At 49.0% G+C, this 12,135-nt stretch overlaps 1 protein-coding gene across 3 annotated transcripts in view; it reads left to right on the top strand.

Annotated features, from left to right (window-relative positions):
- Positions 1-867: 867 nt before the first annotated feature.
- Positions 868-12,135, top strand: part of Dkk3 (dickkopf WNT signaling pathway inhibitor 3) — a 41,329-nt gene continuing 30,061 nt past the window's right edge. The window contains exons 1-4 of one of the 3 annotated variants that reach the window (XM_031387895.1): positions 868-1,050; positions 1,596-1,827; positions 9,125-9,262; positions 10,747-10,830. In XM_031387895.1, the coding sequence (XP_031243755.1) occupies positions 1,615-1,827; positions 9,125-9,262; positions 10,747-10,830 (435 nt within the window). In that variant the 5' untranslated portion in view covers positions 868-1,050; positions 1,596-1,614. Of the gene's footprint in view, positions 1,051-1,532; positions 1,828-9,124; positions 9,263-10,746; positions 10,831-12,135 lie in introns of those variants that run through there. The other 2 variants (XM_031387894.1, XM_031387893.1) reach the window with 2 other exon arrangements.

The raw sequence follows: 12,135 nt of genomic DNA, 5'->3' as shown, positions 1-12,135 counted from the left end.
AGGCCCAACTGCCTATCCATGCGGCTGGGATCTCCTACATCAATTATCAATAAGAAAATGCTGCGTAGATATACCCACAGGCCAAGCCAATGGAGGCAGTTTCTCAACTGAGGTGTTCTTTTCCCAGGTGGCTCTAGTTTGTGTCAAGTTGACAAAAAAGTAGCCAGCACTGGTTAGAAACGGGAAAGGTCGGGAGATGCCTGAGAGACAGAGGGAAGTGTCAGGGAAACTGACAAGGAAGAATCAGTATAGAGAATCAAAGAAGTGGGAGGAGAGTTTTCGGAAACACTTTTTTTAAGGACCCCTTTTCTAGGCACTGAAGAGATAACTGCCAAGAGACAATGTTGCTAGCTCAAGGTACACAGCCCATTTCCGAGTCCTGACCCCTCTTCATGCACCGTGCGTATTAAATAGAAATTACACGTGCAGCTGTAGCCTGCAGCATACATCAAGTTATGTCACAGGCCATTCTAGTTTGGCAGGACTGGGGCTGTTGGTGTTGGTCCTCGCTACTTCGCTATGTCGCCCGTCTAGGGGCTTGCTGGCGTTCTGTTGACCCATTCTCATGGCCAAAAGTGACTTTTCCTGGCTGGGGGCTGTCTAGACTACCCTGTGATGGCTGAAGGGCTGGGATTCCATCCCTTAGGGCTGCGTCCAAGGCAGAGGCGGGCTTAGAGCTAGCAAGATGAGACTCAGGAAGGCTGTAAAATGTAGTAGGAACCTGGGCTATCGCGGAGGTAGGGGGCTGCGGGGAAGAGGATAGGTCCCTGCAGACGGGGCCTCCCAGGATTTAGAGGCAGGCGTGAGCTGTGAGGTCGCAGGCGGCCTGGAGAGCGATTGGCTGTGCGACTGCCCCTCCCGCGGGGCGGAGGCGTGGTGGACTGGGGGGCGCAGGCTGCGGGTTTTCTGGGTACCGGCGCTTCTGCATCCTCACCGCCGCACACATCGCCGATTCTGCTCCAGCTGCTCTGTGGCAGCCCCGCGCGACCGGTCGTGACCAGATCCACTCGTGACCAGATCCAGCTTGCAGCTCAGCTTTGTTCACTCGAGGTAGGTGAGCGGTGGTCATCGTCGTGGGGATCCAGCCCAGCTTTGTCTCCCTTAGGTAGAGATGGGGGGCTTCATTTGTGTCGAATGGGAGGAGGATGATCTGTGGGCTCTGCCGAGCTCTGCTGGGAGCTAGGAGAGGCTAGAGCCTGAGTCAGGGGCCAAGAGGTGCCAGCAATAGAATTGCTCGGTGAACTAGTAAGGAAGGGACCGGACTCGAACCCGTAGTCCAGCTAACGTCTCCTGGTCCGGGCAAGTGGTCTACTATTAAGAGTAGAAGACTTGGGTTCCTTGGTCCCGGAGCTGGGTTTCCATGCGCGCGTAAAGTGGAGCTCACCCTAGGTACTAGAACGGGGCTTGGGGGCTTGGAGTGCAGAGGGCATCCAGGCTGGAGCGGAGTACCAGTCACCGCTGTTTCCAGCAGGGATTGAGTCTCGGAGGGGGCTGGGTCTCGCTCCATCTGGGGGCGGGCAGAGCGGCGGGGCGGGGCCGGACGGGCTAGAGGGGTGGTCCTGCAGTCTTTGATAGCGTTCCGGGACACACAGCAGCGGCCAGCGCGGAGCAAACATGCAGCGGCTCCGGGGTATTTTGCTGTGTATGCTGCTGGCAGCGGCGGTCCCCACTGCCCCTGCTCCTGCCCCGACGGCCACTTGGACGCCGGCGGAGCCAGGCCCGGCTCTCAACTACCCTCAGGAGGAAGCTACGCTCAATGAGATGTTTCGAGAGGTGGAGGAACTGATGGAAGACACTCAGCACAAACTGCGCAGCGCGGTGGAGGAGGTGGGTGCACCCCGAGGGCTCCTGGCTCAGAAAGTACGGGGATGAGAAAGAGAGTGGGCCTGGGGGAGGCAACGTTTCCAGCGATGGTTGCAGCACTGGCCAAAGACCTGGCTTTGTGTGGAGCTGGAAAAGGCCCGACAGCAGACGCGGAGTGCCCTGAGGGCAGCGTCGGGTGAGCCTTACTCTCAGCTGGTTCTGCCTGCCTGCGGAAAGGTCTGAAGGCATCCCTGTCCAGCCAGGGAGGCTTGGTGGAATTCTTCTTAACAAGCAGCAGCCACTGTGTCGCAGCTGGCTGTCCCCTGTTGGAGCTGAGCTGAGGTTGGGGCCACTCTGGTGTCCCAGCGCAGTGGGTTTGCAGAAGTTGGGGCGGCTGCGGGCAGCTTCAAGTTCCAACGTGTCCCTTGGGCATTGAGCCTGTACCATCTTCCCAAAGGAACAGTCAGGATGCCAGTCGCGGGGGGAAAGAGTCTTGAGCTCTGCTGGCAGTCTGTCTGACTCCCTTAAATGTGTTGTGGGGCAGCAAAGGAGGGCTGAAGTACGTCCTAAGACCACGCCATAGTGAGTGGTTTGAAGGGAGGGAACGAGAATGAGCAGCAACCCTATTCACCTACACCCAGTGTGTTTTGGAGACCAAGGTTTAGATTTTCTGCCACTCAACAGTAGGTGGACAGTGGTCAATCATTTAGCAGCCGACCTCAGTTTCCTGTGAGAATTAGCTCAAGTGCCAAAAATGTGGCACCCGGCAGATGAGAGGCAAACTTTGGTTTCTCATCTTCCAGGGGCCAACATTTTGCAGGGCACCCTGCTCTGTTTCCTCAGATGGGCCCAACCATGTTGAAAGCTGCCTGAATCTTCTTGATCTGCAAGTGGCAAGCTGTCCTTGGCACCTACTAAGATGGGCATTTGGATTGGAACCACTAGCCATTGCAGTGAACCAGACAAGTGGGTTGGGCCCTTACTGTCTCTATTGTGGTAACCACCTTGGACAATGTTGGCCAAGGCCTGCTGGGATAGGTTGATTTCTCCTCAGCCTTGTGTAGTTTGAGTGTATTTTGCTCTCCATTCCCCAGGCCAGCCTGATGGGCTTTGCAGAAAACATTGGATTGTGAGGCAGGGACAGGAGCAGCCATATATATATATCTACCAGACAGGTCTGGTCCCAAGACCTGTGGGTTTTCTGATCAGATGGGACAGTTTGCATGTAAAGTGATTGAAGTGTGTGTGTGCGCGTGGGGGGTGGGGGGTGGGGGTCAGCCTGACCCCAGCAGCCCCCAACTCTGTAGCTGTAGATTGCATGGAGCTCCTGACCATTCTTGTTCAAGGCAAGGCTCCTGCTGTCCTTATCTGGGTTGTAGGACTCTCCCACATGCACATGGATACCCAGACACACTGGCAATAGCACTTCTATGTTTTAGCTCCCTGGGAAGTGCCCGCCATAGTTCAGAAGGTTTGTAGCAGGATTCTCTGATATCAGCTTCCAATGAGGACTGCTTAGCCTCTATGACCACAGTGTAGTTTAGGACCCTATCAGATCTTAGTGCCATGTTTTTCCCATGGAAATTTTTATCATGGCTCCACTGCTGCCCATCTGGATACACTTCTGCTTCAGTTGTGCAGATTGGCTGCAAACCAAAGACATCGATCATCACACCTAACAAAGTCAGTGGCCTTTCCCCTAGATTGTCCTCATGGGCTGTGATGATGGGAAGGGGGGCATGTGCTAGACAGTGGGGACCAACTGTCTCATTCAGTCTCAGCACTGCCATTTATTAGTGATGGGATTCAGGGTATGAACTGGAGAAAATCTTTCACCCACCTCTGGATCAATGAGAAGATTCTAGAAAAGCAAATTACCTGGTCAAAAATTGGTATAAGAAAGGCAGGTAGATATAGACCAAGTGTCTTCCTCCTGAGGTCATTATAAATAAGAAGGACTGTTGGATCTCATGAAATAATGGCTATCTTTATTATCATAGTAATACTGGTGGTGTGGCCAGGCTACGTGGTACTCACCTATAGCCCCAGCCCTTGGGAGGCTGAGGCAGAAAGATTATGGGTTTGAGGCCAGCCTGGACTACAGAGTGAGACCCTCTATTACAAACAAACAAACAAACAAACAAAAAACCAACAACAAAGAAAAATGAGCAGTAGTAGCATGAATAATAAACTCCTTACCAACATGTGATAGATTCTCAGTGGAACCTATCTTAAAAATGTCATGGGCTCTGACTGTAGCTCAGCAGTGAGGCTAGCATGCTTGAGGCTCTGAATTTGAGTTTGATCCCTAGCACTGGAGCCGGGTAGGAAGAAAGAGAAAAGAAAAATGCAAAGTTTTAAAATTCAGACTTAAAGCAGTGTTAGGATTTTTAATAGATTGTGGCTATAGGCTTTTTAAAAATAACTTTTATTTTTATTTATTATTACTATTGTATATATGCATGATGTGTGTGCTTGTATGTGAATGTGTGTGTTTGTGCGTGCATGTGCACATACCTGTGTGCCACAGAGAATGTGTGGAAGTTTGAGGACAACTTTGTGAAGTTGGTTCCTTCCTTTCACCTTTGTGTGGGTTCCAGGGGTTGACTTTAGGCTGGGAGGCTTACACTCCGGGTGAACATCTTTACTCTCTGAGCCATCTACCAGCCCAGCTTTTGTTTTTTTAAAGAAACTTCCAGAAAGCCTCTTAGATGTCATAAACACAGGACAGTTGCTGTTTAGCTGCTATCCAAGAGAATGAGGAAGGACCCCAGCCAGAGGCAGTTAATATTTACATAGTTGCACCATGAATCTGCTTTCAAGTAACTTCCTGGCCTTTTATTTTTTCCAGCTGCCTCAGGCTGTTGATATCTCTTGGGAGACAAAGTAACTGATTTTCTAGGATTATCTTGAGAGAAAGCAAATCCACCAACATCTTCCATCTGAGAAGTTCCTGGTTTTCTTGTTTCATAATCCCATGTTCTTTAGAAGTGTATGTTAAGGATAGAGTCACTTTATCCCCTCTGTCCTTGTTGCTACATCTATAATTGGTATATTTGAAATGTTTTAGTATATATGATAATTTGGGGTGTGTGTGTGTGTGTGTGTGTGTGTGTGTGTGTGCGCGCGCGAGTGAGCGCGTGCATACATGTGGAGGTCAGAGAACAATTTAGGGAATTGACTTTCCTCTTTCCACCATGTGGGTCCTGGGGACTGAACTCTGATCATCAGGGTTTGGCAGCTTGCCTTTACCTACGCTCCATCCCCCAGCCTCTAACTAGCCCATTAGAGAGGACTCTTCTGTTGGACTGAGTCCTAGGAAGCACCCCAGCACCAAGCCTGGATTTATCTGTGCAATTCTCCGACTGTGCTCCTTTAACACCCATGAATTTGATGGGCTGCGAATGCCATTTTTAACAGTGTGCACATTCTTCTGCTGTGAAGCAACTACTGCTTCGGGCTTAAGTTTCTCTTGCTGGTGGCAGGATCACTGTGGTTGAAGATTCCATGGTAAACTGGACTTTTAGTTTACAGTTTCATTAAATAGTCCTTAGCTCATTGTGTTGTTATAGCCACTAGCAGAGACGGGGTGAGGTTTGAGGGGGACTGCTCAGCCATCGGTATCCTGGAGATTTGGGGACTTGCCAGCTATCTGAAAGCCAAACTCTACAATTCCTGTTCCAATGGAATTTAGAACACATTAAAACAGTCTTTTTCTGGACACTCCTTATAATACCTTACCTTCCTTATTTCCAGCTAAACCTTACTTTTTGCTAAACATACCAGGTCCCTTTCTTTAAAATTGTCATTTCCTTCCCATCCATCCTGTCTAGTCCTGGTTTCTTCTCTTTCTTCTCCGCTTTGCCATAATGGGAGCTTTTCAGATGATGTTGGCTGTCTGCTCCTCCCATTGCTCGCAAGCCGCCTTCTTCACCATCTGCTTCCTTCCAGGATGCTCAGACTGGGAGTTCCTAAATTCTCATACCTGCTGAACAAGTGGGGAGCATCCTCACCATACATGCATCCAATCTATGGTTTAGAGGGATCTGGAGTATTGCCCAAAGTTGTGTGGTTATTTAGGGGTAACGCTGGGGCTTAAGCTTACTTTGTTTGACTCCAGAACCGTGGCCCATCCTCCCATGCTGCCCTGTGATGCTGTTATAGGCAGCTGGTTATCTAATTCAATGTTCATCTTGGTTCTTCTACATTTTGCGTGAAGCCTTTGCCACCAGAAGGCCCCTTCTTCCAGACTTGATTCTGGCCAGTCCCCTGACTCCAGTCTCTTCCAACACTCATCTCTAAATTATTTCACAAGTATAGAATCTGCTATAGCTCACAGTTGCCAGAAGGAAGAAGGAAATCTTCCTTCTTATCCAAAATTTGCATGATGTATGGAGTCTTGCCTCTAGAAGTGACAATTTGGCACCTCTAGGAAGGGGTCCAGGTATTTATGTAAAACACTTGAATGGCCTTAATATCTCTGGTTAAAAAACAGGTCAGCGTCTGTATTAGAGATGTTCTTTATACATGTCTGTTGACCTATTACTCAGTTTCCTCCTGGGCCCAGCAGGGTCCCTCTGTTCCAGCTCACAGCATGCGCATGCTTGTTTGTTCAGGATGCTCCAGTTTTGCCTCTGAACTCTCTGAGATTCTCAACTCCTCTATCCAAATCCTCTCATCCTTCAGGACCAGCCCATTCTTACCCTTCTCTTACTCTTCTGCCTCCTCCTGAAACCTCATTCTTTCCTTCCTTAAACCCCTCCGTTACCAGTAGACACCATCACAGGAGTAGGGCCACAGTCATCTTTAAACTGGTTTGCAGGGGGACTCTTCCCATAAACGTGTAAGTCACTGGGGAATAGGAATCCTGGACTGTTCAGGAAAGCCATGCTATTTGAAATCAGAAAGGCCCAAGTTTTAATCCAGGCTTTGCCATTTGCCAGTTAGTATGATGGCCTCTGCCAGGCTTGCTCTCTTTGCCCCTAACAAGAGTGTGAACACCACTTTCCCTACAGGCAGTGCCGTGAATATCCATAGTGCCAGGTATAGTGGCCACACACAGGAGTAAGACTGGAACTTTACAAGGATGCAGTGGTGGCTCCAAGGTGCAGTGGTATCACACCTTCACAACGTCAGCACAATGTGACTGAGGCAGGCACCTGAGACTGTAGGGTGACCTGTGTGTGCTTCCTCGTCAGCGTGTCTGTGTGCCTCTGTTCTCATCAGCTTGGCCATCTGGGCAGAGGGGTGGGAGAGAGGGGTGTTATAGTATTTTAGGGAATGGAAGCAAGGTGTTGTGGCTCATGGAAACACTCAGGAGGAGGAAGCAGGGAATTAAAAGCCAGCTTCTGGTACATAGTGAGTCAGAGGCCGGTCCACATGAGACAAGTCAAGAGAGGAGAGTGAACAAAAGAAAGGAAGGAGAGAGGAAAGAAGGAAGGAAGGAAGGAAGGAAGGAGTGGGGTTAGAGAAAGTGATTGTTTTCAGTAGAAAAATGCTTTCTGAGGTTTGTTTTCCAGAATCAATAACTCAGATAGTATATTAGAGAGCTCGAGGCACCTACTGCACAATGTCCTGCAGCTGGCACAATGTCCTGCAGCTGGCACAATGTCCTGCAGCTGAGGCTTCTTCACAGGTGGGGAGGAGACACCTCTTAGGTTTTCATGGGTGCCCTCTGTCACGGTTGAAGAGACCTTATGGTAGAGGAAGCTTCACTCTTCCCTCAAGCAGGACTCCCCACTGGGACTTGCATTTGAGACAGCATTTGGTAGGCTCTGTACTCTAAGACCTGGGCTGCCCCTGTGTCTGTGGAGCTATGGAATGGTCACTCTGTCACCTGCCCACTCACCAAGGTTGGAGATATGATATATCCGGAAGGAAAAGCTGAGTGTAAACTCGTGTCACTGCTGTTTGTGACACAGGCGTCAGTGAAGCTCCCAGGACCAGAATATTTGAGGGTGTGGCCTCAGAAGCCCAACACCAAAGAAGGGCTGATAAATGTTTCTGAAGGACAAGAAGGAATGCGGGTCCAGGAACCCATCTATCCATCCCATAGAAGAGCCACCCAGAGTCACTAAAAGATGGGGTGGGGAAGGGAACCCCTGAAGGATATTCCATCTTTCTGAGTTTTGGTCTTCCCACTTACACCAGATCCTGCAACAAGGATTTAGCAGCAAATTGTTTAGTTGGGGGACAGACCCCAGAAGATTCTTGCCAGGAATTAAAAAAAAAAAAGTGGGAAGGAGAAAACCATCGAGGGTCCTGAGGAGGACGCTGCCTTGGCCACTTGGGATTTAATCCCACAGAGACTTGTCTTACAAGTGAGAAAGTTGGGGTGCTGCTTCCCCATACTGTTCCTCATTGGAGACATTAATACTTGAGGCTTCCAGAGACTGAGCACATTTCTGTGGCCAGAGAGGGACTAATGTGCTGGCTGGCTGTGTGGGAATTTAATGTAGGTGACCTCTGGGTTAGGCCATCAGGGCCTGGGCAAGGACCAATGTTCAAATTTTCAACTCCACACTACACTGGGCATCTTGGGATTTCATCTGGACTCTGTGAACCTCAGTTTCATTTTCTAGGAGGCTGTGATATTAAAAGGGAAAAAAATGACATGGGCAATGCAAAGCCACAAGTGTCAAAGAGATCAACAGGAAGCAGATTAAAAAACAGAAGTGGGGGCTGGAGAGATGGCTCAGCAGTTAGGAGCACTGCCTACTCTTCCAGAGGTCCTGAGTTCATTTCCCAGCAACCTCATGGTGGCTCACAACCATCTGTAATGGGATCTGATGCCATCTTCTTGTGTGTCTGAAGTCTGCAACAGTATACTCACATATATAAAATAAATAAATCTTAAAAAAAAAAACCAGAAGTGGGAGAAGTGTTTGAGGGGAAAGGCGTGTATGTGTGCATGCGTGTGTTATGTTGAATGTGTGGCAGATCAGAACAAATGCTCAGATATCAGTGTTCCCCTTCACCTTGTTCAGGCAGGGTCTCTCTGCTGCTGCTCTGTGGGCTCCCCAGTGATTCCCTACCCCCTGCTTCCCATGCCCTTGAAGCTGTGCTGGGATTACAGTTTTGGGGGGACCACATCCGACACTTTTACATGGGTTCCAGGGATAAAGCTCAGGTCTTTAGGCTTGCTGAATAAGGTAAATCTTCTGAGGCATGTAAAATGTTTGGAACTCATGTCTAATGGCCACTCAGTGGCCTGCCGCTGTCACCAATCTTTGCACCTATGGAAGAGGGGAAGAGAGGGTGACCCCTTTTCTTCACCTCAGTTATAACTGAAAGAAACAATTTTGCCTCTTCAATTTGATAGATGGAGGCGGAAGAAGCAGCTGCTAGAACGTCCTCTGAGGTGAACCTGGCAAGCTTACCTGCCAACTATCACAACGAGACCAACACAGACACCAGGGAGGGAAATAACACAGTCCATGTGCACCGGGAAGTTCACAAGGTAAGGGCTGGGACACAGCCATGGCTTCTTCCCACAAGCAGCTCCACTGGGGGAAAGGGAGCTTGTTGACAGGTGTGGTACCAAGCCACAGATGGGGAAAGAGGGCTTGTTGACAGGTGTGGTACCAAGCCGCAAATGTTTGCGTGAGAGCCTTAGAAAGCAAACTAACCCAAAGGAAGGGACATGCTTTTCAAGGAGGACAAAGCGGAAAGTTGCTACCAGCACAGGCTCTCAGGTGTTCCATGGAGCACCAGCCTGTGCAGAGCTTCAGGGAGGTGCTCAGTGACAGTGAAGCAGATTCCAAAAATATTGCCTACATTCTCTTCTTAGAGAGGAAGACGTGCATTGTGAGATAATAAAAGTGCTGGGAGGATCTGCAACAGGAATAAATAAATAAATAAATAAATAAATAAACTAAAAAGAGACACCATTCCTTTTCACAGGGATGAAATATTTAGGTGAAAATTCTACAGCAGGAACCAGGCGTGCTAACTCACGTCTGTAATCCCAGTGCTTAGAAAGTGAAGGCAGGAAGATCAGGAGTTCAAGGCCAACCCGGGCTATCTAGTGATTCTGAGGCCTGGATGACTTGAGATCTTGGAGGAGGAAAGAGAGAGAGCAAAGGAGAAGAGGGTGGTGGAGACCGGTCCTTGCTACCTGGGAAGCAGAAGCTGATCCCTTTCTGCATACCGGCCGCATTCGCTTGGTTCTGCCTGTCGACTTTTGAGGTAGCAAAGCCGGCACCAACTTTAAAGATAATGTCAAAATGAGAAACCTAAATCAGGGAAGAGAAGTGACTAGATAGTTGCTAGCAGCTGAGCAGGGGCTCAGAGAACACTTTAGAATACTCAGACTCATCTTTTGTCCTGGTCTTGGAGGAGGTGGTAGTGGCCCTGCATCCTTGCTGATTAGGACAGAATCAGGTAGCCCACAAGCAGACACAGGGACCCTTGTGAAGAACCCCGTGTCTCGTCTCTTGTGGAGACGTTTGTTTGGCTAGATGCAAGGCCTGGATTTCTATTTATTATTATTTTTAATTTTTTTGAGACAGATTCTCTTGCAGCACAGTCTGAACCCCAATTTACTTTATAGCTAAGGATGACCTTGAACTCCTGATGCTTCTGCCTCCACAGCCCAAGCGCTGTGATTACAAGCCTCTGCTATCACACTGGTCAGACTGGAATTTTGTCAAAAAGAATCTTGACACTGAGAGCCAAGTGATGAGCCCCAGGAGTGATAAAAATAGCTGGTGTTGAGTACTTACTGGGTGGCAAGCGCCAGTCTTGTGCTGTCCACTATCATCTTGTTCCCTCTGCATGGTCACCTGATGGTGTAGATTCTGAATATCTCCAGGAACTCTGTCCGCTGGCAGTGCCGTGATTAGCTTGCATCCCGTGGACTCCCACTTCAGAAAGTGAAAAAAAGTCTTAAGATTTTTTTCCCAGAATTCCTTGTTTCATTTTTTACAACACCTGTCTTTGTAGATAACCAACAACCAGAGTGGACAGATGGTCTTTTCTCAGACAGTCATTACATCTGTAGGGGATGAAGAAGGCAAGAGGAGCCATGTAAGTTACCATCTCTCTTCTTTCATGCCCCAGAGTAACGAATCTCTGTGCAGCACAGGCTGTAGACCTGGACTGCAGGCTGGGAGGTATGGCAGCAGACTCCCCAGCCCTCTCCAGCCTTGTCACTGCTAATGGATGTCATTCCTCCTTCTCCTGCCAAAGAGAAGGCTATGCCTTCAGATACCTGGACAAAAACAAGGGCTGTTGAATCCAGCTGTGATTTGTGCCTCAGATTCAAAAGGGGAAAAAGTGTCAGGTATATATATGATCCTTTGGTGACAGACTGCGTGTTCCAGCTGATAAAATGCCTATCCAGAGACAATGGGGTGGCTGCCCATGCTTTATATAAACCTAGCTCTGACTAGATGGTTTGTGAGCTAGTACCTAAAGGTGAAGAAGTTTGCCTGTCACCCCTGGCATCAGGCTCTGGTCCCCATAACTGCTGTTGCAGTTTATCTGTGGCTTAGCTGAAAGGTGTGCTGGATTTTGTAGGATTATACAGCCCTAAAGTTGGCAGGGATATGATGTGTACTAAAGTCAGGGAAAACCCAATGGGAGTCACAGATCAGGCCAGAGGAGAATTCCCTGCAAGTGGATGTGGTCACTGGAGACAATATGCTTCCTTGTAGGGACAGCCTCTTTGACCAGATGTCTCCCAGACCCCTGGCAAAGGTACCTGGGATTTGTGCCCACTCTTGACCTCACTGCAGAACTGGCGGATTACTAGGAAGGTGGTGGTGTTTTAGTTGGCAGTCAGAACTTTCTTTTTGTTTCTTTTTCTGCTTGTTTTGGCCTAGCACTCAAGTGTGGGGGGAGTTGGTAGACATTTATCACAGGCTGGGGGCTGGTTGAGCTGTGTGACAGTGGCTACCACCTTTCAAGGGAGAATGGAGGGAGATGGAATGAGTTCTGCTGTGGACTGGATGCTGTGGACTGGAAGGGGCCTGGCCACAGAGCCTAAAGCATGAGCTTTTTTTTTGGCTCTATGAATGGAGGTATCTCAGTTTCCTAGTCATCAGCTCATACATCGTACCTTTTCCTAGTTCTAAAAGGACAGAAGACTAAGACAGGGATAGCAAAGGCTAAGAAGGGAGGGAGGCCAGCTTCCCTTTCTTTTTAATTCATGTGTATGTATAGGCACGTGGAAGCCAGAGGACAACTTTGGCTGTCATCCTCAGGAACACTTTCCACCTCCTGTGAGGCATAGACTCCCATTGGCCTAGAGCTCACAATTAGGCTAGACTGGCTGCCCAGCAAGCCTTCCACTTCCATGTGGTTTCCTGGTTCTGCATCATATCAAGCATT

The sequence above is a fragment of the Mastomys coucha genome, unplaced genomic scaffold (assembly GCF_008632895.1).
Source record: "Mastomys coucha isolate ucsf_1 unplaced genomic scaffold, UCSF_Mcou_1 pScaffold21, whole genome shotgun sequence".
Classification (NCBI taxonomy): domain Eukaryota; kingdom Metazoa; phylum Chordata; class Mammalia; order Rodentia; family Muridae; genus Mastomys; species Mastomys coucha.
This window is presented reverse-complemented; position numbering and strand designations above follow the sequence as displayed.